General features: G+C 39.8%; 1 protein-coding gene across 3 annotated transcripts in view; it reads left to right on the top strand.

Annotated features, from left to right (window-relative positions):
* The window catches only part of ltbp3 (latent transforming growth factor beta binding protein 3), a 99,337-nt gene extending 76,227 nt beyond the window's left edge, over positions 1-23,110 (top strand). For 2 of the 3 annotated variants that reach the window (XM_057820837.1, XM_057820835.1), the window contains 10 exons: positions 1,108-1,278; positions 4,119-4,199; positions 4,272-4,400; positions 8,149-8,286; positions 8,357-8,497; positions 15,583-15,711; positions 17,290-17,451; positions 17,530-17,619; positions 17,713-17,841; positions 22,227-23,110. In XM_057820837.1, the coding sequence (XP_057676820.1) occupies positions 1,108-1,278; positions 4,119-4,199; positions 4,272-4,400; positions 8,149-8,286; positions 8,357-8,497; positions 15,583-15,711; positions 17,290-17,451; positions 17,530-17,619; positions 17,713-17,841; positions 22,227-22,378 (1,322 nt within the window). In that variant the 3' untranslated portion in view covers positions 22,379-23,110. The remainder of the gene's footprint in view (positions 1-1,107; positions 1,279-4,118; positions 4,200-4,271; positions 4,401-8,148; positions 8,287-8,356; positions 8,498-15,582; positions 15,712-17,289; positions 17,452-17,529; positions 17,620-17,712; positions 17,842-22,226) is intronic. The other variant, XM_057820838.1, reaches the window with a different exon arrangement.
* Positions 23,111-27,251: the final 4,141 nt, after the last annotated feature.

The raw sequence follows: 27,251 nt of genomic DNA, 5'->3' as shown, positions 1-27,251 counted from the left end.
TTCTCTCAAATATATTGTTATAATCATTTTTTCAGGTGTACTGTAATTATTTTCTGTATAAATAAATATGTGGTGTTCAAAAAGTCTTTTTTTCAAACTTGAGTCTTGAAAAAGAGGGGGTTGTCTTATAATAGGGGCCGTCTTATATCCGGGCCAATACGGTATGTTAGCAAAGAGCGAGAGGCACGGAGGACAGCAGCGTTGGAGCCATACACGGAGTTTAATTGGGGGGGGGGATTGCCCCCCTGGTGGACGAAAACGTCATTGCATGTAATTGACTTTCCTATATATGGATTTAAAATTAAGACTTTGCCGGTAAAATGTTGTAAAGCAATAAAACAAACAACAAAAATGAATAGAAAAAAAATTGTTAGCATGGATCAATATTATTTTTCTACAAATCATGTGATTAGCACCTTAGAGACGGTCATTTGCTTTGCTTAGCCAAAACCACGTGAGGACAGAAGATGCAAGATGGAGATTGGTAATTTTTTCAAACTACAGCTTTCAAAAGCGATAACAATTACTGAGCGAGAACCAAGGATTGAAGATGTGGATCATGAAATGCTGGAGAGCACAGCCAGTGTTGAGCGGAGTTTTAGTTTGCCCCACTAAAGACGTTAATTGCACAACAGAGCCACCACCGGGCGTGCCATGTTCAATGGACGACGATATTGGCCAAGCATAGCTTTCCGAAGCAGCCTGATTTAAAATTCCCCTCAAAAATGACAAACTGGCGAAACTAAGATGCTTTGGATTTGTTATGTGAGCATTATCATTATTAAAGCATCCATTGTGGCATCACAATACAATTAGCCATAATACAGTATGTTCATAATAAGTCCATGACGGCATATATAGGTTTGAAATTGGAATTTTGGAGTTGGACAATATCGGGATATCGGTTAAAAAGCCATTATCAGACAACTCTAGTAATGGCGCATGAATGCTAAAAGATTTTATTGCTGAACTGATAATGACAAAGAAAAATTAGTTTTTTTCCCCATTATATTAGTGTTGTTGTTAGATGATTCAACATTCTTTCCAAAGTCACTTAATTACACGTCAGATGTTGACCTACAGTATCAAAATATACCACTCCTGCAGCACCTCAAATGATAGCAGATGAGAAGAAGGAATGCTACCTGAACCTGGACGACACCGTGTTTTGTGACAGCGTCTTGGCCACCAACGTCACCAAGCAGGAGTGCTGCTGCTCCATCGGGGTTGGATGGGGAGACCATTGCGAGATCTACCCATGTCCTGTTTCTCACTCAGGTACTACCAAAAAATCTTCAGGGTTAAAGTTATTGATCAGTGTACATATACTGTACCGTATTTTCCGCACTATAAGGAACATCAGAGTATAAGGCGCACCTTGAATCAATAGCCTATATTAAAACTGTTTTCATATACACTGCTGGCCAAAAGTATTGGCACCCCTGCAATTCTGTCAGATAATGCTCAATTTCTCCCAGAAAATGATTGCAATTACAAATGCTTTGGTAGTAACATCTTCATTTAATTTGCTTGTAATGAAAAACCACAAAAGACAATGGGGGGGAAAAAATCATTATCATTTTACACAAAACTCCAAAAATGGGTTGGAGAAAGGTATTGGCACCCTCAGCCTATTACTTGGTAGCACAACCTTTAGACAAAATATCTGCGAACAACCGCTTCCTGTATCCACCAGTGAGTTTCTTACGATGCTCTGCTGGAATTTTAGACCTTCTTTGGCCAACTGCTCCAGGTCTCTCTGCTCCAGAAGATTTGAAGAGAAGCCTCCAAACTGCCATTTTCAGATCTCTTCACAGGTGTTCTATAGGATTCAGGTCTGGACTCTTTGCCGGCCACTCTAGAAGTCTCCAGTGCTTTCTCCCAAGCAATTTTCTAGTGACTTTTGAAGTGTGTTATGGGACATTTTCCTGCTGGAAGACCCATGACCTCTGAGGGAGACCCATCTTTCTCATACTATGCCTTACATTATGCTGCAAAATTTGTTGGTAGTCTTCAGACTTCATAATGCCATGCACACGGTCAAACAGTCCAGTGCCAGAGGCAGCAAAGCAACCCCAAAACATCAGGGAACCTTCGCCATGTGTGACTGTGGGGACCGTGTTGTTTTCTTTGAAGGCCTCGTTTTTTTCCCCTGGAAACTATGTTGATGCCATTTCCCAAAATGCTCTACTTTTGTCTCATCTGACCAGAGAACATTCTTCCAAAAGGTTTATGGCTTTCTCAAGTACGTTTTGGCAAACTCCAGCCTGTTTTTTTAATGTCTCTGGGTCAGAAGTGGGGTCTTCCTGGGTATCCTACAATAGAGTCCCTTTTAATTCAGACGTCGACGGATAGTACCGGTTGACACTGTTGTACCCTCGAACTGCAAGACAGCTTGAACTTGCTTGGATGTTAGTCGAGGTTCTTTATCCACTTTCTGCACAATCATTGGTTGGAATCTCTCGTCAATTTTTGTTTTCTGTCCACATCTAGGGAGGTTAGCCACAGTGCCATGGGCTTTACACTTATTGGTGACACTGCGCACGGTAGACACAGGAACATTCAGGTCTTTGGAGATGGACTTGTAGCCTTGAGATTGTCCATGCTTCCTCACAATTTTGCTTCTCAAGTCCCCAGACAGTTATTTGGTCTTCTTTCTTTTCTCAATGCTCAATGTGGTACAGACAAGGACACAGGGCAGAGGTTGAGTCAACTTTAATCCATTTTAACTGGCTGCAAGTGTGATTTAGTTATTGCCACCACCTGTTATGTGCCACAGGGAAGTAACAGATGCCGTTAATTGCACAAATTAGAGAAGCATCACATGATTTTTCAAAGGGTGCCAATACTTTTAGTTTTGTGTAAAATGATCATGATTTATTTATTTTTTTCCCATTCTCTTTTGTGTTTTTTCATTGCAAACAAAATGAATGAAGATATTACTACCAAAGCATTTGTAATTGCAATCATTTTCTGGGAAAAATTGAGCATTATCTGACAGAATTGCAGGGGTGCCAATACTTTTGGCCAGCAGTGTATAGGGTGCAGCACATTATAAGGCGCAGTAGTAGTAGTAGTAGCAGCAGTGGTTGCATTATAAATCCACTAGACGGTGCTGTGCTAAAGGGAATGTGATGCCATGATTAACCAATATTGATCCATATATAGGGTGCGTCGTATCATAAGGCGCACTGTCTGTTTTTGAGAAAATTGAAGGCTTTTAGGTGCAGAAAATACGGTATCGTCATTTTCAGACTGTAAGGCGCATTAGGGGTGTCACAATAGTGATATATTGCAATACCTTGGAGCACAAAAAGTTATCGATATGCTCCCACAAAGAATCGATGTATCGTTTTAAAAAGGGGTCACTTTTTAAAAAAAGAAACAACAACAATTTTCCTCTGGAATAGTGTCTACGTTAGCTCACTGCCTGCCATTGACTGCTCTAGACATCCAATTAATTTTGAGTGGATTGGACGTCTTGTGACGTCAATGGCACTGAAACCTGAGCATTCACAGTTAGTCTTTTGTGGGCATGTAAAGGTCACTTCCTTGTCATTGTAGGGCATTTACAGGTTACTTCCTGTTTATTTGAGTCACTTTCTAATCTTTTGGGGACATTCCTGAGTCACTTCCTTTTCGGTAACCCAAAATCAACAGGAAGTGACATGTAAATACCCCGAAAGGAAAAGGAAGTGACCGAAAATCAACAAGAAATAACGAGAAATGCCTTGAAATTAACTTAATACCTGGCATTGGCTGTCATAGACGTCCAGTCCATTTGAAGTGGGAGGGTGGCAGCGAATGAACATTCGTTCATTCTTTCATTCATCCATCCCACTTCAAATGGATTGGACGTGTACTAATGATAAACTAATTCCAATTCACAACAGAAGGATGAAATTCATGAAAATAGCTTGTTTTTCTGTTTATCAATTGTTTTGTTGAATATCCTAGAATTATTTCCTGACCCATTCAATGATCGACCATTCATTTTTAATGGGTTCAAAATAAGTCACAATTTTATGAGATACATAAAAACATGACATACCTCAAAATGCAATTTGGGAATGTCTGATAGATATGTTAATCTTACTCTTGCTGTCTTATCCATCCAGCTGAATTCCACTTCCTATGTCCAAATGGACAGGGTCTCTACTATGATGAAGGACTCATGTATAGCCGGCCTGCCTACCAGGGTACGCATAGTCATCACACTTGTCAATTTCTTTATTCCACAACTTATCTTACGTGTTCGCCTTCCTTCACAGATATTGACGAGTGTTCTCTTTTTGCGGATGAAATCTGCAAGAAGGGTCGCTGTCAGAACACTCAGCCAGGGTACGAGTGCTACTGTCAGCGTGGCTTTTACTATGACAGCAACCTTCTCGAGTGCATCGGTAAGTGTCCAGATAGTCTATTTGACGAGCGATACTATTTAGTTCAGATCTCAAATGGTCTATTGCTGTCAACTACAGTGGTTTGCATAACACATTTTGCTGGTGTGATGCTGCCTTTACATGCTCTGGGAAAGATGATTCTTACCACTTGCTAACTGGTAGTTAGTATGTCCTATTCATGTGCTTTTGTTGTCGTAGCAAAAAAAAAAAAAAAAAATCACAGCAGACGTGGTTTTCATTTTGGTTTGTTGCGTGGGCAAAATGGTTTTAGACCTATTAATTCATCTACTACAATAAGAATAGAATGCATCAAAATGCAAACAGTAAGTTTTTGTTTGTAATTGAAGGTTTTAGCAACCACTTGTTTAAAGCAACACTATGTACCTTTTCAACCTTTGTAAAATATTTTCAAAACATTTGTGATGATATGTCGACTGACAACTAGTTGAATGACACCTCTTCTATATCTTGAGGGGGTCTGTATTAGTTTCACTGGCACTAATTAACTTTGAGGGGGGTAGCAGGAACCCTGCCACACAAAAAAAACCTACAAATGTGCTGACTGCTTTACGACATACGTCACTTCTCCTTTTCCCCATTCATTATAAAGACGGAAGTCGATGCTTTCACGCGAATTCTGCAAAGATGGCAGAGCAGCAAAAGAGACAAAAAGTTTTGTCTGAGGAGGGAAAAGAAAGGGAGGCTACCAGGATATAAAAAATAAACATTGGCCCGACTTGCACTTACTGGTGTGATGACCCCCCCCCCCCCACCCCAACCCCACCCTAACTCATCAGTGCTGACGAGTTCTTTAGCCACATTAAGCAACACGGTTGCTAACTGTCATATGCTATTGTTTAGCCATAACTGGATTCATTACCTTATTACTTTTCATCCTTCACTCAGCCGCTGGAAACAGAAATGTTGTTTAATCCATCTGCAGAAGACCATCATGATTTCACGCCACTATGCGGGTATGCGCTGGTCCTCATGGGAAACGTAGTCTCCCTTAAGGCAAAATACTACCGCTTTTGTTCACCGGCGTCACTAAAATCGACCAAAACTGAAAAGTTACCAAGTGTTGCTTTAAGAAAATAAGGGTTTTATAAATGTGTACACTACATTTTGATGCTGGCATAAGAAAATAATAAAATGAGCAAATTGACGATAAATCTTCTTTAAAACTTGGATTTCCTTACCATTCACAACTTCTTGTTCGCATGCCGCCATTTTGAAAAATAAACGGTTGCAACCCAATGTGAGTACCGACAGGATGCGAGTGGCGAATGCGTAGTACATGCACAAGCTAAACGTGCGTGCATTGATTTACAACCTTTTTACGACAGTTTGGGTATGTGATGTGTTTCGTTGATTTTATTTTCTTAAAACAATGTTTATAAATACTTGATAATAATAGTAATACTAATAATAATAATGACTGTATTTTTTAGTTATTTTGAGGGAACAATAAATTTACACTGCTATATAAGCTGTACACTGACTACTTTTACTTGTGCAAGAGTCATATTTATCTGTCCCATATTCATAATCTCATACATGCAAGCACAATTTAATAGGGATGTTCCAATCCGATCACGTGGTCGGAAATCAGGCCGATCGGGCCATTTTTTAGAGAATCTTAATCGAAAAGGCTAGGGTTTTTAATTTTAAAAAATACATATTTATTAGTGATGTCAAATTTATCGCGTTAACGGGCGGTAATTAATTTTTTAAATTAATCACGTTAAAATACTTGACGCATTTAACACATGCGCTGAATAACCCGCTCATGCATTGCCTCAAACAGATTACAATGATGTTTTTTTTTTTTTAACATTGAGCGGTGCGGTTCATTGGACCTTACCGTTTATTGGCTTAAGCTTTGGCAACTCTTTCACAACAAACATTTGTGGCGAGCGACGTGGGTAAGAATGATAGGAGATGATCTATTTCTTAACACACTTCATTGAACACAACGCAGAACATATAACATTTGCAGCCAGAACTGACAGTCATGGTTGCCCAACTTCCCTTCATGCATTTGGGCTGAACAGTTAAATCGCTGCACTATTATTTAGTGAAAGCACAACAAAAATAATATTCCTATTGCTCAAAAAAAATAATGTTCACAAAAAGAAAAGCGCTCAATGCATAGAGAACTGGCATTCCCAATCAAAATAGCGATGCAAAATACACATAAAACTTACAAAGACTTTGGTCAAACTCTATTCAAACATTTCGTTTAGCTCAACAAATACACTACATGGCAATATTTTGTCACAAAATACAAAATATCAGAGGTCTCGTACGTTGTGAAGTCAACACTCAATTGAACGTAAGGTACAATGAACCTGGAAACTACGGCGTCAGTTGAGGGGCAAAATGCACTCGTTGGCTAGATCTCTAATTAATTTAAAACTCGCCATTGACGCCTTGTAGTGTATTTCAATCACTAGTTACGTAGTTAAAGACACTGTGGAAGAACTGCAGGGAGCCCATGTGACGTCCCGCTTGGCGACGTCAACAATGGCGAGCTATTAATTTATTCTTTGACTGAAAATTTTTACAAATTTTAATAAAACGAAAACATTAAGAGGGGTTCTAATATAAAATTACTATAACTTGTACTCACATTCATCTTTTAAGAACTACAAGTCTTTCTATCCGTGGATCCCTTCAACAGAAAGAATGTTAATAATGTTAATGCCATCTTGTGGATTTATTTTTATAATAAACAAATACAGTACTTATGTACATTATGTTGAATGTATATATCCGTCTTGTGTCTTATTTTTCCATTCTAACAATAATTTACAGAAAAATATGGCATATTTTAGAGATGGTTTGAATTGCAATTAATTACGATTAATTAATTTTTAAGCTGTGATTAACTCGATTAAAAATTTTAATCATTTGACAGCCCTAGTATTTATGTTTTTCGGCTTCATGCTCATACAGCGCCACAGCCGCTCACCCTCCCTCCTACAGAGCAGTGCGGCTTGTGTTTTGTACTTAAAGTTAATGATGATTGACAGGTTTGTAGCTTTGATCTCACAGAGAAGCTCGGTAGCTCTACGATCAAAGGCGCAAATGTGTCAATCATCATTGAACTTGCATAAGTGTGCTGTGGCAACCCATTGTGTAAGTGAGGCTGTTCTCAGCTGTGTGAGCGTCAAAGCGTGAGTGGACTCACTCGATGAAGATTTTAATCAAAAGAAGCATTTTTCTATGTTATTCTTATTTTTAAATCACATTATGAAGGCGGCACGTTGGCACAGTAACGTTTGGAATTTTTGTCAAAATTTCTTTTAAAAATCGGTGTTGGATCAGGACTCGGTATCGGCAGATTCTCAAAATCAGGTGACTCGGACGCAAAAATATGCGATCTGGACATCCGTACAATTTAATAGCAGTTCAACACAATTTCGCTTATGCTTCCGGTTTGTTACTGTACGCGTGCCCGACTCACATTGCTCGCCTGCCGTAAACTGTGCCCATGCGGCACTGACATCCTGTCGGTACTCACATTGGGTGGCGACAGTCCCATCTCGGAAACTCGGGTACCATAATAAAATGGCAGTTTTCCAGGAGATAATACAACTTGAGGGGGCGCTCACATGCAAGCAATTTTCGACTCGACAAGTTGTATTTACCATAATTACAACATCATATGAAAGCAGTATCAAACTGAAAGTACTAAAGAGGGGCACCATAAATGTGTGTTTGTGTCTGTGTTTGATTCCCTCAGATGTAAATGAATGTCACGACGAGTCTCTGTGCATAAATGGTTATTGCGTCAACACCGAAGGCTCCTTTTACTGTAACTGTAAGGAACCGTGGACCCAAGACCCCGACAAAAAGAAATGTGTGCTAGCAGAGGTAGCAGGTGAGTAAGCTAAAATCTTCTCCCAAAGACCTTGACTTGACCGTGATGATTTTTTTCTTTTATTGGGCAGACGTGAATGAATGTGACAATCCAGCCAACTGCAAAAACGGCCTCTGTGTAGACACTCAAGGGTCTTACTACTGCATTTGCTCACCACCATGGACCCTAGCTATCGACCGCAACCGTTGCGTGACTCCTGAAGAGCAAGCTGGTGAGTTCGAACCATTGATTCATGATTAGGCAATAGAAATTAGCAAAATATTGGTTCAAATAGTTAATATTGTAATTATGTTGCAATCGGTGATACTAATGAAAGTGTTGCCTCAGCATATTACTAAATGTGGACTAAAGCGAGTGTGTCGTTGTTTATGAAAACTGAGCATGACGTGTCAGGTTTCCAGCTAGTAAGGTACCATTGCTATTTATTATGGATGAATTTGGTCCTGCTGTTTTGTGATGCCTATTGTTTACCGTTGCAGTTTGCTGGAGGGTGTATAGTAGGATTACTTACGATTAGACAGGAGAAAACAATCAAATACACAGCTGTGCCTAGCCTACACTTGCATTATGGAAACCAGAGGCAGCTAAAAAGTTTCCTCACCGACATTTGAAGTCACTGTCACGCTACTCATTTTTTCCATCAACATTTGGAATTTTTCAGTTATTACTGATGTGTTCAATATTGTGTTTTGAAGTCAGGTATTGTATTCATTTTACAGTATTCAGTTGCTGCAAAGGTGTTGCTTAAATCCAGACTATGCCAAGACGGCAGTATGGTAGTGTGACTGCAACTACACTTATTGTTCAAGGCATGCCTCAAGTTTGGTTTCACTAAACACCGGTGTCAAAGTCAAGGCCTGGAGGCCATATTTGACCCACCACATCATATTTGTCATATCTGCTTTAATGCATTTATTGTTTTTGTTCTATTTTGTAACAGAAAGTCACCACCCATGCAAACACTAACACACCACAAGACACGGGGCGCGGGGCCGATTCATAGGTGGCCTATCTCCATCAAAGCTGACCAAGTGGAAACACAAAGAGCTTTTAACGCTGAAAATTCTTGTCAATAAAAGCTTGAATTCCTGAATTCTTCATAGATATGAACGTAAAACAGTCTCGATTCGTGGTTAAAAGCAAAAAAAAAAAAAAAACAGGCAGTTAGCATGTATTTTATGTAAATATGTCGAAGCTAAGACCCTCCCAAATGATGTTGAATGTACAAAAATATATTTGTTTCACTGAAAAAAGATTTATCATTCAATGAAGACATGAAGGTCAAATTTTGGCAAGATAAAAGTTTTGTCACCTACAGAAAGTAGTGTGAAACTTGAGCAATAAATGTATTTCAAATACAAAAATATGTTACATAATATAAGTGAATGAAGAAGTGGTGCTATGAGATCCAAATTTAATATTTTGTATGACTTCCATGGGCTTCGACAAGGATTCTTACAATTTATTGATGAAGTTATCAAGAACAAGAAAGCAGTCTTGCATGCCTCCCAGAGTTCATCAACATTCTTGGGTTTCGTCTTCCATGCTTCCTCTTTCATCCTACCCCAGACATGCTCAATGATGTTCATGTCTGGTGACTGGGCTGGCCAGTCCTGGAGGATCTTGATCTTCTTTGCATTGAGGAACTTTGAGGAAGAGATTGAAGTATGCGATGGAGCACCATCCTGCTGCAGAATTTGTTCCTTTTTATGGTTAGGAATGTAAGAGGCAGCTAAGATTTGTTGATATTTCAGATTATTTATGTTGCCTTCCGCCCTGCAGATCTCTCACACACCCCCATACTGGATGTAACCCCAGACCATGACTTTGGTAATGATGTAACCACCAAACTTCACTGTTTTCTGAGTGAATCTCGGATCCACGCGGGCTCCAGTAGGTCTCCTGCAATGTTTGTGGCGACTATGGTGTAATTCAATGGAAGACTCATCTGAAAAATCCACCTTTTGCCACTTTTCCAGCGTCCATCCTTTTGACAGGCTGTGGGCCTTGGCAAATGCCACACTGTGTTTTAATTGTCTGCACCCTGAGAGAGAAATAGTTATGTAACATATTTTTTTATTTGAAGTACCTTTTTTCTTAAATTTTCACACTACTTTCTGTAGGCGACAAAACTTGCCAAAGTTTGACCTTTATGTCTTCATTAAATGATCAATCTTTTTTCAGTGAAACAAATATATTTTGGTACATTCACCATCATTCGGGAGGGTCTTAGCTTTCATATGAGCCATTTCTGAAACCAATTGTATAATCAAAAGTCAGGTTATTAGCAGTTGTTTCAACAAAATGGATAAGCGACAAGACTTTTGTCAGGGACTGTACAGTGGTACCTCTCTATTCTGTAAATAGAGACAAGTTTTCCATGTAAATGCCCTAATCCGTTCCAAGCCCCCTAAAATTCAGACATGAATCTTTTATCATGCATAAAAATGCATCAAAACATGTAACAATTAGATTAGATTAATGATACAATTAGATTATTGCACAATAAACATAAAATCATAGTTGTGAATAATGTAAAGAAAAAACAAGAATACAGTAAAGAACAAAAGTCAATACACTCATGGATAGACACATACACATACAGTAGAGGTCCATCTTAGCCAATTGGATGCCAGGAATGCAAGGCAATAGCTAATGGCGGAGAAGCTATAACATTTCACGTTCAGTAAACTCAGGGAGCTGCGAGTACCAGCCATTTTGCCTTTCGTACCCGGAATTTCTTTCATAACAAGAAGCAAAATTTTCTCGTTGAGGTGTGTCTTAACCTGGAATTTCTGCATGTAGAGACATTGGTAAGTAGAGGTACCACTCTGTTTTCACCAAATCCATTCTTGAAGACCCTGTAAATTCACTTAAGAATTTTTTGGTATATCCATTGTCTGTCCCAGTCTCCGTGTTGTCTTTCACTTTGTCTTAGCCGTAACTTGACTGGACGTTGAGTTAATCTTTGACGACATAGATGATGCCGATGGTTTTTGAATTGCAAATCTTATGTGTTGCCATTGTCGTTTTTCTGATTTCATCAAAAGGATAAACCTTTAATCCAAATGTAATCATCTTTGTAGCTCTCTCTGTGATACTCTCTCGATGAGGCCGTCTAAGCCCTTGTCTCCCAATGTACTGGTTGCCGCGTTGCCAAATTGGAGGCACACAATACATAAATGTAATGACTTTATAAAGGAACAAAAGTCACACTATATTACCTTTATTTAAAACAGTCAGATTGTCTAATCATATGAAAGCTAAGACCCTCCCAAATGATGTTGAATGTACAAAAATATATTTGTTTCACTGAAAAAAGATTGATCATTTAAGGAAGACATAAAGGTCAAATTTTGGCAACACAAGTTTTGTCGCCTACAAAAAGTAGTGTGAAATTTGAACAAAAATGTACTTCAAATACAAAAATATGTACATAACATAAGCGAATTAAGTAGTGGTGCTGTGAGATCCAAATTTAAAATTTTGTATGACTTCCATGGACTTGAAGGACTGCATCCATGCAGTTCGGCAAGGATTCATACAATTTATTGATGAAGTCATCAGGAACATCAAAGAAAGCAGTCTTGCATGCCTCCCAGAGTTCATCAACATTCTTGGGTTTCGTCTTCCATGCTTCCTCTTTCATCCCGTTCATGTCTGGTGACTGGGCTGGCCAGGCCTGGAGGATCTTGATCTTCTTTGCCTTGAGGAACTTTGAGGTAGAGATTGAAGTATGCGATGGAGCACCATCCTGATGCAGAATTTGTCCCTTTTTATGGTTAGGAATGTAAGGCAGCTAAGATTGGTTGATATTTCAGACTGTTTATGTTGCCTTCCACCCCGCAGATCTCTCGCACACCCCCATACTGGATGTAACCCACCAAACTTCACTGTTTTCTGAGTGAATCTCGGATCCATGCGGGCTCCAGTAGTTCTCCTGCAATATTTGTGGCGACTGTGGTGTAATTCAATGGAAGATTCATCTGAAAAATCCACCTTTTGCCACTTTTCCAGTGTCCATCCTTTTGACTGGCTGTTGGCCTTGGCAAATGCCACACAGTTTTTTAATGTCTGCACCCTGAGAGGCAAATAGTCTGAAATATTAACAAATCTTAGCTGCATTTTACATTCCTAACCATAAAAAGGGACTAATTCTGCAGCAGGATGGTGCTCCATCGCATACTTCAATCTCTACCTCATAGTTCCTCAAGGCAAAGAAGATCAAGATCCCCCAGGACTGGCCAGCCCAGTCACCAGACATGAACAGGATGAAAGAAGAAGCATGGAAGACGAAACCTAAGAATGTTGATAAACTCTGGTAGGCATGCAAGACTGCTTTCTTTGATGTTCGTGATGACTTCATCAATAAATTGTATGAATTCTTGCCGAACCGCATGGATGTAGTCCTTCAAGCCCATGGAAGTCATGCAAAATATTTAATTTGGATCTCACAGCACCACTACTTAATTCGCTTATGTTATGTAACATATTTTTGTATTTGAAGTACATTTTTGTTCAAATTTCACACTACTTTCTGTAGGCAACAAAACTTTTGTCTTGCCAAAATTTGACCTTTATGTGTTCATTACATGATCAATCTTTTTTCAGTGAAACAAATATATTTTTGTACATTCAACATCATTTGGGAGGGTCTTAGCTTTCATATGAGCCATTTCTGAAACAATTGAATCATTTGAAGTCAGGTTATTAGCAATTGTTTCTACAAAATGCATAAGCGACAAGACTTTTGTCAGGGACTCTAATTAAAGTCGAATGTCAAACCAAGTGTTTTTTAAAAGGTTTGTACGTCAGAGAAAGGTTAAAGAATGAGGAAGAGGCGGGGAAAAATGTGTGAGGGGCTTTAGGGTAGTGTGGAAGCTTTAGAGCGGCGAAACGGGATATATTCTACCCACCAGAGTCTTTAAGTAAATACTGTACTGTATATTTTTGTGGCTCTAATGTATGGTTATGTGTAGACCTTAGAAAGATGCTCTTTTTCAACACCACAAACTTGTATTTTCACACCATCCATCGTAGGCTGTGCTGCATGTATTTTGGAATATGGTAGGCTGGTCCACATCAATATAAGTGGATGGCTGCCCCATAGTTCTGCTGTACTTCCTCATACTGAGCGCGATTCAGCTTTCCACTGAGCAAACCAGTTTCTCCTCCCGTCAGGCTGTGGATAAGTTGTGCCAGGAAAAATTGACGTACTTATTGAAAGAAAAGAAGACAGCAATGTCCATATGTAGTGCATCACTCCAAATTTCCACACTTTCTTGCGCTTGTCCACAAAATTACAAAAACCTGTACTTGCACTGATCTAGATTAAGATGGCATACGGAATTAGGGTACATGTTGTTCATTGGATACACCTGCACAATCTAATAAGAACCAATACAAGAGGTGTGTCAAACAAATCTGCCTTTCCAAAAATAATGTTTCATTTTGATTGAACGAACAAGTTTGGTTGACTTAATGAAGTAATACAATCTCCTTTGTATTGTATGTATTGCAGTACAGAAAATCATATCAGCATTAAACACGGCTGGTGTTTCTCATGCAAGTGAATCTGTTTCTGAGGTTCAGACCGAATAGTATGTATTATTGCAGGATTGTTATGCTGCAGTGGTATGAAAAGTATCTGAACCTTTTGGAATTTCTCACATTTCTGCATAAAATCAACATCAAATGTAATCTGATCTTTGTCAAAATCACACAGATGATAAAACAGTGTCTGCTTTAACTAAAACCACCTAAAGATTTAAAGGTTTTCATATTTTAATGAGGGTAGTCTGCAAACAATGACAGAAGGGGGAAAATAAGTAAGTGAAACATCACATTTAATATTTTGTGCCCCCCCCCCTCCCCCCCCTTTGGCAGCAATACCTTCAACAGATCAGTCTTGCACATCGATCAGGACTAATCTTGGCCCATTCTTCTCTACAAAACTGCTGTAGTTCAGTCAGATTCCTGGGATGTCTGGCATGAATCGCTGTCTTTAGGTCATGCCACAGCATCTCAATGGCATTCAATTCTGGACTTGGCCACTCCAGAATGTGTATTTTGTTATCCTGAAACCATTCTGAAGTTGATTTACTACTGTGTTTTGGATCATTGTCTTGTTGCAGCATCCATCCTTTTTTTAGCTTTAACTGTTTGCCAGACGGCTTCAGGTTTTCCTGCAATACATCCTGATAACCTTTTGAATTTGTTCTTCCATTAATGATTGCAAGTTGTCCAGGCCCAGCCCCAAATCATGATGCTTCCTCCACCATGCTTCACGGTGGGGATGAGGTGTTGATGTTGGTGAGATGCTCCATTTTTCCTTCACACATTACTCCCAAACAATTCAACTTTGGTTTCATCAGTCCACAAAATATTTTGCCAAAACGTCTGTGGAGTGTCCAAGTGCTTTTTTGCAAACATTAAACGAGCAACAATGTTTTTTTTAGACAACAGTTGTTTCCTCCGTGGAGTCCTCCTATGAACACCATTCTTGGCTATAGTTTTACATGTAGTTGATGTGTGCACAGAGATATTGGACTGTGCCAGTGATTTCTGTAAGTCTTTAGTAGACACTCAAGGGTTCTTTTTTACCTCTCTGAGTATTCTGCGTTGAACTCTTGGCGTCATCTTTGGTGGACGGCTACTCCTTGGGAAAGAAGCAACAGTGCCAAACTCTCTCCATTTGTAGACAACGTCTCTGACTGTTGATTGATGAACATCCAGACATTTAGAGATGGTTTTGTATCCTTTCCCAGCTTTATACAAATCAACAATCCTTGATCGCAGGTCTTCAGACAGCTCTTTTGACCGAGCCATAATGCACATCAGACAATCCTTCTCATCAAGACAATTTCTTACCAGGTGTGTGTTTTATAGTGGGCAGGGTAGCTTTAAACCACTCATCAGTGATTGGGCGCACACCTTACTTGAATTGTTTGGTAAAAATTGGTTTCAATTGCTCTTTAAGTGTCCTTGGGCGGAGGGTTCACTTACTTATTTTCCCCCTTCTGTCATTGTTTGCATGCTATCCTCATTAAAATATGAAAACCTTTAAATGTTTGGGTGATTTTAGTTAAACAAGATACTGTTTTCACATCTGTGTGATTTTGACAAAGATCAGATCACATTTGATGGTGATTTTATGCAGAAATGTAAGAAATTCCAAAAGGTTCAGATACTTTTTCATTTCACCGTACGTTGCTAAACTGTTTCTGTCCACCACTTTAATAGCTGGCTCCAAACAGATGTTCATACTGTAACCAGTGTCTGTGGTGCCCTTTGCAGATGTGAATGAGTGCCAGGATCCCTCCTACTGTAAGAATGGGAGGTGTGAGAACACGCCCGGCTCCTTTCACTGTTTTTGTGACCCTCCTCGCACCTTCAGTGCGGCGCTCAAACAGTGCGTCTATGACGGTGGGTAAATTCAGTATCCGCTAGGTCGACAAAAAAAAAAAAAAAAAAATCCCTCTAGACACTTGGCACCATGCTGCTCCATGTAATTCCTCCTGATTTAGTGGGGAGTTTTGTTAATGTCAGTTCCCATACAGTATTCGTCTTTACTGTGTGGCCATATTAAATACATGTCCAATTAGATTGTTTTATCAGTATTACATAGAAATTATGATTGGTGCTTGAGCTCATGTCCAGTTTCTAATACATATTGCCCCTATTATATATCCAAACGAGGTATTGAAAATACTTGGAACACCTCTTTGTATTGTGCAAAAACAATAGTTAATATTGTTTTGTTCAGGTAATACCTGTTAAAAATTTTATATTTGTGGAGGCACTTACACTTTTGTGATATTAATAGAGAGTGTGCAGGTGTACCCAAGGAGGTGAGTAATGTTTTAGTAAACAAATTTCAAATTTCATACAAATTTCATCTGCAGTTCATGGTCAAAAATTAGGATTGGGCATCGAGCATCGATGGGATCCGGGACTAACACTCCAGTTGTGCCGGAACCGTTCAAATATTTTAATTTCGGTTCCAAGTTTCGATGCCCTGACCGCCGACCGGAAAAAAATAGCTGACGAACACCACGAAGATGAAGCCACATTAAGACTAGCTCCGTTATAAGCGAATCAAATGAAGTGGCTAATTTAGCTTAGCACAAAAAACGTGTTGCTTCGCTACATATAAATGACGAAAAAGTAACAGAATAAACACACCGAAATGATATCAAACCCTCTGTTAAAACGTGCAAACTTACAGATTTTGTTTTATCAAAGGTTCCCAACGATGTGTAGTGCAGAGGTGTGTAGTGCATGTACACATCAAGGATTCTTTTCCAACTTAGGTAATAAGTTCTTTTTGCCTGCTGCTTCCAGTATGTCACCACTAAGGGAAGCCGAGCGCACATAGCAAAACCAAAGAAAAACTGTAGAGTCCAGAGTTACTCTTGTGACATCTTGTGGATGGATGAACAATAAATCAGTTTAGAAAGAAATCAAAGTTAAAAACTAGTCAGTTTAAGATCAAGAGACAGAACACTCCCCGTCGGCCCTTAACTAACTTCTAGAAATACCACCTAAAACAAACGGTGCAGTACAATAAATGCCTGCAGCATAAGACACTCTAAAACATAGGCAAAAGAATATGTGTCAATGTTTTCTCCGTGAGCTTTTGAAAAATAAACATCTTTGTGAAAGTTCACTCCTGTGGAAAGAAACTTCATCATATTTAAGTTCAAAGTCTGATATATATATACAAGTTAAAAATAGCCCTGTGAGAAATTCATAACAAAGTTAACTGAAAGTTCATATAATTTAAAAAATATTAGAGAAGTTTTTTTTACCCTGCCTATTAAAAGAATCGGAATTGAGAATCGTTTGGAACCGGAATCGAAGCGTGGAACCGGAATAAGAACCGTTTAAATTCAAATGATGCTCAAACCTAGTCTGTGTTTACTGGCCATTCCAAAAAAAATCGTCCTATACTCACTCTGTAATTCAAAATGAAGACTTTGATTGTTTGCTTTCTTTGCCCAGATCGCACCGCAGCCCACAAAGACGTGTGTTTCCAGCAGGTGGATGAAGGCTTAATCTGCAGCGAGCCGAGGAGCGTCATGTTGGTTACTTACTCGGAGTGCTGCTGCCACTACGGTCGTGGCTGGGGGCCCGAGTGCAACACCTGTCCGCCCAGACATTCAGGTTGGTAAAAATTTGTGTTGCACTTTGATATTACTGTCACCGAGAGTTTTTTCTGAAGCGTTTCTTGTTTGTATGCAGAGATGTTCAATCATTTGTGTGAGATGCATCTGGAGACAGAGTCAGACGGGGAACAAGATATCCTGACAGCTTTCGCTCACTATAATCCAGGTTGAACCATACGCTTAACAACTCTGGCTTGCTCTACTGTTTTCCCCAGTTAGGAAGGCATTTTCAACTCCTTCATCTTGTGGTTTTATACAGGTGACAGTTCAGAAGAAGATTCAGACGAATGCAGCTGTGCAAACGGCCACTGTGTGCGCTCCTATCTGGGCACCATGTGTGAATGTAACCAAGGATTTAGGTTGGACCACTCTCACACCCGCTGTATAGGTTTGTACTTTGTTCATATGCAGCACCAGTGATTGGTGTTTGATATCACCTATACTAGGGGTGTGACAAAAATCGAAATGGTGATATATCGTGATACTTTGTATCCCAAAAGGTTATGGATATTCTCCCGCAAGAATCGAGATATCGTTTTAAAAAGGTGTCAATGTCTAGAACAGGGATGTCTAAACTTTTTGCAAAGGGGGCCAGATTTGGTGTGGGATAATTGTGGGGGGCCGACCTTGGCTGACAACCTTTACATAGAACAATATATTTAAGCAAATTTTAGCAAGCCATTCTGTGTGTCACATTTGCCTCATTATCTTTTTTATTTACAATATGGCCCTAATATAAGACGGTGACTCTCGGGCTCTTGCGAAATACTGCTGCTGTGAAATTAAACTAGCTTCAAGTTGCTTCAATTTCTCGCTGCCTGAAATCTTGTCGTACAGGTCAGCGTGTCTTGTTTGGTAATATCGCCTCACATTGAACTCTTTAAAAACAGCGACTGTCTCTTTGCAAATGAGGCAGACATGGTTGTTGCGTATTTTAGTGAAGAAATAGTCCAATTTTCACCTAACCTTGAAGTGTCGGCCGTCGCAGTCAACTCTTTTTGTTGATTGTCGCCATTTTAGAAAATTGGGAGTAAAGGGTCTCATGGGGTAATGTTGCTTAGAGTGCTGCTGCCTTTTAGTGGTAAATGAGGAGCAGCATTTAGTGTGTAAGCTACTTCATATGCTGGTGGCAGTACTGCTGACCAATTTATTAAGTCTGTGTGCGGGCCAGATGTTATTGATTTTATGACAGAGGCTGGGGGCCAGATGACATCTGACCACAGGCCGCATTTGGCCGGACTTTGGGCATGTCTGGTCTAGGAAAAAAAAACAAAACAAAACAAGTTGCTACCAAAATCCTCCACCATAATAGTGTCTCAGTTAAATCTAAGGCTGCCTTGACGGTGCTCGACACCCATCCATTTAGACTGGGAACGTTCGTTCATTCAAAATCAGAGCATTCACAGTCATTCTGTCAGCTTTTCAGGGCATTTATAGGTCATTTGCTGTTCATGTTAGGGCATTTCCAGGTCATTTCCTGTTGACTTTGAGTCACTGCGTATTCATTTAGGTGATTCCCAGGTCACTTCCTGTTCTGTAACACAAAATGAACAGGAATTGACACATAAAAAAACCCCAAAATCAACAAGAAGTAACTGAAAATCAACAGGTAAATGATCTTAAATGGCCGAAAAATTACCTCATTGCCTGGCATTGGCTGCCGCTGATGGCCATAGACGTTCAATCCGTTTGAAGTGGGAGGGATGGCAGCGAATGACCGAATGTTCATTCGCTGCCACCCTCCCAGTTCAAATAGATTGGACGTTTACTAGTGATAAACTCATTCCAATTCACAGCAGAAGCTTGTTTTTCTGTTTATTAGTTATTTTAGAATATCCTAGAATGATTTCCTGACCAATGTATCGATAATCGTTGTATCGCCATATCGTCAGATCATCGTTATCGTGAGCTTTGTATCGTAAACCGTATCGTATCGTGAGGTACCAAGAGGTTCCCACTCCTACTCTAGACACTATACATGGCTAGATCTTATGCATGTAGTTAGCCAATGAGGACAGACATTATCCTAGTCTGCCATCTTAGGACTGGACCATTTGAGCCACATAACTTCATGTCAATGGCGCGTGAACTTTAAAAAGCTCAATTTACAAACAGGTTGCTTTTCATAAAAGTCAAAAATAACATTTTTAATTCAACATCCAGCCGGACTCAAAAGTCACTCATCTTACAGCTGTTTCAATAGAGGTTGCCGGAGAAATCCGTCTGGTGCAAGATGGCAAGCAGTTATGCTGCTGACCACTTAATGAAATCGAGTCATATATGTGATATCTATGTCTTGTTAAAGGACATTCATGTCTTACATTTAAATATAATTTTAATGCTGGATAAGGGTGGGAACCAGTGTTGTTTTCCTCAATGATGTTGATGATAACGAAAATATTTTGTCAACGAACACTTTTTTCATGATGATGACGAGACGATAACGAGCTAAAAATGTGGTTTGGGAGACTAAAACATAACGAGATGAATGCCAGTTTTCATTTGATAAGTTCAGAATGAGAAAAAGCGCAATCGTTTCCGTCACATGTTCACAATGTGTAACATTTTTATGTGTAGTTAGCCTGCCAAGACTTGTGTCGTCAGTGACCATGCAGGATTGCACAGAGGTAAGATTTAGTTAATTTTGTTGGCCAGAGAGAATATGCAATGTTACTTTAATCCGTGCTGTGTGATCATCACACAGTAAATGTAACTTGTAGCATTAGCATAGCAATCGCCTAACAGCAAACGTCTTTTTAAAATCTCGGACAACCTTTTTTACATACAGTTCGTGGCGTCCAGGTGGGTATAATTAATTCAAAAATAATGTACTGTTTTACTGCTGAGTGTGTATTATCACCAAGTTGGCACTGTCCTTGTAGGCGCTACAATATGTGCTCGTCCGTCAATCTTCATTTAAAAGGGTTGTAAACCTTAATTCATTTATTTATTTTTGGTGTACATTTTTTAAAATGTACAGACGAAAACATTTTTAGTAAACGTTGACTAAAACTAGAAGAAATTAGTCTTGAAATTTCATCCACAAAAACGAGACGAAGACAAACACAATTTGAGATGACTAAAATATGACTAAGACAAATAAGTATTGTCGTCTAAAAGACTAAGACTAAGACGAAAATTAAAATGGCTTCCAAAAACAACACTGGTGGGAACCTCTGGGTAGCTAATGCGATTTGTGATACAAGGCTCACGATAACGATTATCTCAAGTATTATCAATACATGGGTCAGGAACTCATTCTACGATATTCTACAGGGTCATTTTGTTCATTCGCTGCCATCTCTTCCACTTCAAACTTATTGGACGTCAATAAGTTAATTTTGGGGCATTTCAGGTCATTTCCTGTTGATTTTCAGTCACTTCCAGTTGATTTTGGGTTACTGAACAGCAAGTGACCTGGCAATGCCCGAAATGAATAGTAAGTGACTCAAAATGAACATGAAGTGACCTGTAAATGCCCCAAAACTTGCAAGACTAGAGTTGAACGCGCCGGTGTTAGTGCCGTTGACGGAGCTAGATGTCTGATCAATTTTCCCGGGACGGCTTTATTTGGCCCTCCCAGTCAAAATGGATTGGGCGTCTAGTGTCGTCAATGGCAGGCAATGAGTTAAAATAGACTAGGTTCATACGGCAGCTCTTAAAGTACAATTCCAATTTTTTTGTCAAATCTGTTTTTTTGGCGTGCCCGTTCAGACTGCCTTTGTCCATTTAGCCCGTTCAAGTATCACGCATTTGCACTAATTCGCAGTCCAAGATGCCCTGTGCAAACTAACCCGTATGCGCGGGAGCATCAAAACATATCAACGTCAATGTCATTCTAGGGTAATCATATTTTGATTTCCAAAGAGAGGACACAAATATACTAGTAAATAATCCCCGTTTAGTCTTATATTCAAGTTTATATGGATTGATAGCATGCACGCACTGTGCGTGCATGACGCACACTTATATGGACATTTTGCCCGACTCTCGGCCGTGTAAGCAATCTTGAAATATTGCTCATTTGGAGGACAGAAAGAAAATAGAGCATTGTGAGGCTTATCCTCTCCCCATTTTATTTTTTAATGTTGTCAAGCTCACCTTTTCCCTAAAAGCCGCGTTCAAGCTAGGTGCTAACGCTAATGCCCAGCTCCATCGCTAACCTGCACTCTGTCTCTCTCGCTCTTTGCTGATGTAATTGCTGCATGAATTCCGATTTGGTGGATTTGACCGTTCAGACCGCGTCCACATTCTGGAAAAATGTGGCCCTGATCGGATTTTACCCACATACGAAAGTAACCTAGATTGGATTTGAAATGGTCCACTTTTATGAGACCTGTCCCGTTCAGACCATCAAGTTAATGCCCAACTCGAGTTGAAAAAACACTAAAAAATCGGATTTGTGCATACGACCTGCGGTTTGAACCTAGCCATAGACACTATTCTAGTAGAAAATGTTGTTTTTGTTCTTTCTAATAATGGCACCTTTTTGAAACGATATATCAGTTCTTAGTAGGAGCCTATCGATAACTATTCGGGATCAAAAGTATCGTGCGATATCACCATTTCGATATATCGTCACACTTCTAATGCTGGATTACTACCGTGATGATAATGACGATGTTTTCCATGATACCGCAATATAACATCACATAGCTAATGCAGCCAACAGCGTCATCAGCACGCAAGCCACATCAATGTTTTCAAATTGTACCATGCTGAGCTAGACCTAACCATACTGTTTATTTCTGTTGTTTTTTCCCCCCACCCCAGATATCGACGAGTGTTCAGAACCAGCAGTTCGTAGTAGTCCGTGCGAGAACGCTCGCTGTGTGAACACTGTGGGCTCATACAAGTGCTACTGCAAACACGGCTTTGTGCCCACACGCAGGCCGAATAAATGTGTCCGCCGTAGAATGCAATAACCCTTGACAAGTCGCTCCTATTTATCCATATACAGTACGGTATATGCAGTACACACTCAAGCACTGTGCACACATACATAGACCTCTGTCTTATTTTTCAAGCAAGGAACTGTGTATACAGAGGAAACTTAAAAACCGTGGAAGCAGCTGTGTAATAACAATACATGTTATCAGCTCCTCTCCTGTGCCATTACATGAAAAAAAAAAACCTTTCTGATAGTGAACATGTTTGTTGAGGTGATAATTTTGTAATTAATTATCGAGATCCATTTTTTGTATTGGATTTATAATCAACAACTTTTTTACACAAATACATTTGAGAATTGTACATTGAAGGCCAAACGCAGTGTGGCGCTTTTGAATTCCTTGTCCCCGTTCATTAATATTTAATTCTAAATTGTCCTACTTTTAATAGTATTGTTCAAACCCAGATTGTTGATTGTGTTATTGTACAGTTTGTGGCTTGAAAGTTGCTGTAAAACGTGTCAATTGTGTTGATGTAAAATATGAGAGACCTGAAGTTTGTGTATAATTTGACATGTGCACCTACAGTAAGTAAGCTTTAAGCTAGAAAAAAAAATGACCATGCACTTAGCAATGAATGGTGGGAATGTTTGCCAACTGCAGCTGATTTTGGGAAAACAAGAATGTTTTGCTGCATTGAACCATTTTGAAAATGTGTTAAGAATTGATTAAAAATAAAAAAAGATATGTCCAACTATTTTTGAATTTGCTTTTTATATGTTAATACACATTTACTGGTTGAGGAGACAGCGTCACCTACAGTGTATGATAAAACGTAGTACACCCCTCGCTTTTCTGCAGATATTTTAAGTATATCTTTTCATGGGACAACACTGATAAAATGACACTTTGACACAATGAAAAGTATTCTGTGTGCAGCTTATATGATAGAGTTAATTTATTTTCCCCTCAAAATAACTCAAAATATAGCCATTAATATCTAAACCCCTGGCAACAAAAGTGAGTACACACCTTAGAAACTACGTTCATCCCTAAATGTCCAAATTGAGTACTGCTTGTCATTTTCACTCCAAAATGTCATGTGACTCGTCTTAGGAGTGCTGTCAGCATTGCTGCAGAGATTAAAGAATTGGGGGGTCAGCCTGTTAGGCTCAGACCACACGCCGCACTCTACATCAAATTCATGTGCATGGCTGTCACCCCAGGAGTAAGTCTCATCTGAAGACGGTACACAAGAAAGCCCAACCATCTCATCAGACCATGGGACATGGTTTCAGTAATCCATGTGCTTTGTTGACATGTCTTCAGCAAACTGTTTGCGGGCTTTCTTGGGGCCCATGCAGCATGGGGTGGGGTCTTGTCTCCTGCTGGTGGGGTGGATATCCCCTGGTCTCCGGCGCTCGGTGTGGCGAAAGGGTGGGCGGCTGCGGGGGGACTGGGGGTAGTCTGGGCGGGGGTTGATTGGGGCCCTGGTGCTTCCCCCGCACTGTTGCTGATGGTTCTGGCGGCCGGAGCCATGCCTTCGGGAGTCTGCCTATTAATTCACGCACTTCTCACTTTGCACTGTAAATATTTTTCACCCTGGCACCTACATTCATGCCTCCAGGGAGAGTCGGGATGGGGCCATACAGCACTGGGCCGAATCCCTCTTGATTTTAATGCATAACACACTATAGTTGTGGGATGGATGGGGCCTGTTGGGGGGGGTGACATCACGGTTGCCTCCTCATGACAGGCCCCGGCATTCCTGCACCTGTTTTAACGCGGGGTTGTAAGTGAGGGTTGGTGGTGCTTCCCCTCTTCCCATCCCGGAAGGCTGGTTGATGGGGGTGTGGGTGGCCCCGGGGACCACCCTGGATCCCTGGAGGGTGTTGATGGCCCCATTGCTGGGCTGCGGGAGGAGGGATGGGCTGCGCTGGCTCAAACCCCCGTCCCGGATGGGCTGGGGAAGGGCGGTGGCCCTGGGGTGGGACCCACACGGCGTCTCCATTTGCCTGCGGGACTATCGCTTGTTAGATGGGACTCATGAATAGGTGAAATTAGACACACTCAAGTAGGAAACCTCGGTGTCAGGATTGGCGAAGAGACAACATAGAATAGGATGCCAACATACATTCGCAAGGGATTCACACAATACTGGGTTCTAGACTTCTTGGATGATTTAGGTACACTTCACCCCTTCCAATCACTTATGTCTCAGACCCCCCCCCCACACCCCCTCTTTCCTTGGTTACCAGGCCCCCCACATGATGTCAACCGGAAATACAACTAGCTAACGATAGCGCCAACATATTTATAGTTAGAGTAGGCGATTAATGTATTTCTTGTTCTTTGTGCTTTTTCTGTCTCTCTCCCTCTTTTTTTTGTTCTCTCATAACCCCTTCCTGTTTGCTGCTTTCTCTTAACAAACAAGGTAAAAAAAATAAATGTTGATATTGTTACCCATACAATCGATGGCCATGGGACAATATTTAGTAACACAAATGTATTTGCAGCTTTGTCTTCTATATGAAATGTTCAGTTGAGACCTAAAAATGATACTCTCATGTGTGAGCTCACGGAGTCACGTTGCTATGGCGCCACAGCCCCTCCCTGTCCTGGTTTCATTCTATCGAAGTGTTATGTAATTTAAATCTAGAACAGCAAGGTGACCTTCTGCAACTAGTTTTGGCAGATAAGAAAGAGGTCACAACGGGAAGAAATAGAGGCTGAGTAACAATTACAAACAGAAATAGCCTGGCTGCCCCTTTGAGATGACTCGAAAGGTGGTGAGAGGATATTAATACATCTTAGTGGGTCACAGTGCCCGGAGAGTAACCCCCGATGGCTCTGCTGCACTGCATCTGTTGAACTTCCGCATTTTCTGTATAAGTGGGGGGACTTGAATTACCTGTCTTCTATCAGTTTGAAGTTTGAGTTTGAACATGTACTTGTTGTTGTTGTTGTTGTTTTTTAAGCAAGTGCAAAATCAGAAAACCGATTAAAGCTATTGCATTTGGAAATGACTTTTTGGATTTTAAATGAACCATTGTTTGTTGTTATAGTCAAAAATGCTAATCAGTAGTTAAGCTTTCTACACACTTGTGTATTGGTAATCCTCAATAATGGGTCAGGACCAAAAAGTAGGTTGTGACAAGTTGTTAAAACTTCAGAGTTATCTTCCATATAGGATGTTACCTTCATTTCTTAGAATAGTGAACATAGACTATTGCGTTTGTACTATTCAGTTTTGTACATACGCAGTGTTCATGTTCATCCTGTTTTCTATAAAGGACCTTTTCCTGGAAGCGCATGCCGTTAAAAAGTACCTTAATTTTCAGACTATGAAGCCCTACTTTTTTTTTTTTTTAATACCGCAACTTATAGTCCTGTGCGTCTTATTTTTTTATTTGTTTGTGTTAGTAGGTAACACGTTATTTGAAAGCAGCGTCATAAGACTGTCATAATTATGACATGACACTATGATGGGCATTACTGAATGCTTATTAAAGTTGCCATCTGTCAAATTATGTCACTAACTCCATTTATGTCCGGCTCAGATCTTTGACATCCATTCAAAAGTGAGATAATTTGCCGGATGACACTAAATGACATCTGTTATAAGTATGGTTGTTCCGATCATGTTTTTTTGCTCCTAATCTGATCGTTTTAGTTTGAGTATATGCCGATCCCGATATTTCCCGATCCGATTGCTTTTTTTTGCTCCAGATTCAATTCCAATCATTCCCGATAATTTTTCCCGATCATATACATTTTGGCAATGCATTAAGAAAAAAATGAATAAAACTCGGACGAATATATACATTCACCATACAGTACATAAGTACTGTATTTGTTCATTAGATAATAAATCCTCAAGATGGCATTTACATTATTAACATTCTTTCTGTGAGAGGGATCTACGGATAGAAAGACTTGTAATTCTTAAAGGATAAATGTGACTTTGTATATTGTGACTAAATATTGCCATCTAGTGTATTTGTTTAGCTTTCAGTAAATGATACTGTAGCCATTTAACTGTTCTGCCCAAATGCATGATGGGAAGTGCAACCATGACTGTGCGTAGTGGCACCAATTGATATATCTTCTTTGTGTTGGGAAATATCATAGGGTGTTAAGAAAAAGATTAACTACTACCTTTCTTCCCCACATTGCTTCCCACGATATTTATAATTGTTGAGAGAGCGAGTTTAAGGCTTTAGCTAATTAAAAAGACTCCAAAGACAGTCAAAATTCACTCTACTCATTTTACGCTGCCTATTAGCTCAATATATAGGTATAACGGCGCCATTACAGATTGAACGCGACAATGCGTGAGTGGGTCATGCAGCCCGTGCAGTAATTGCGTTAAATATTATAACAAAAATTTTAAAAATAATTACCGCCGTCAACGCAATAAATTTGATAGCCCTACTTTAAGCCAAAACTAAAGACTGGATGAGTGTAAGACATTTGGTCTGTAACGTTAAATACAATTAGAAAACAATTTAATTAAAAAAATATATTTATATATTAAAAAAGGCATGTCCGATATTTTTTTGCCGATTCCGATACTTTGAAAATGACGTGATCGGACCGGTCGATCGGCATCCCAATCGATTGGGACGTCTTTAGTTATAAGCATTCATTAACGCTCATGACAGTTTCATGTCATAATTATGATTGTTTAATGACAGTCTTACGGCGCCATTGTCAAATAAGGTGTTACCAAATACATTAACTAGCAATTAATGAAACAACTGGAACAGTACCTGGAGAAATAATTAGCACAGAACGTGAATTTTGATTGTTATTCACAGTATATCTGTAGTGCTGCAATGCATGCTAAGGGGGCATATTTGACAACAACAGTGTAGAAAGCAGGTGGCACCAAAGATTGACTGTCTCC

This window comes from Corythoichthys intestinalis, chromosome 18, assembly GCF_030265065.1.
Source record: "Corythoichthys intestinalis isolate RoL2023-P3 chromosome 18, ASM3026506v1, whole genome shotgun sequence".
In the NCBI taxonomy this organism is placed as follows: domain Eukaryota; kingdom Metazoa; phylum Chordata; class Actinopteri; order Syngnathiformes; family Syngnathidae; genus Corythoichthys; species Corythoichthys intestinalis.
This window is presented reverse-complemented; position numbering and strand designations above follow the sequence as displayed.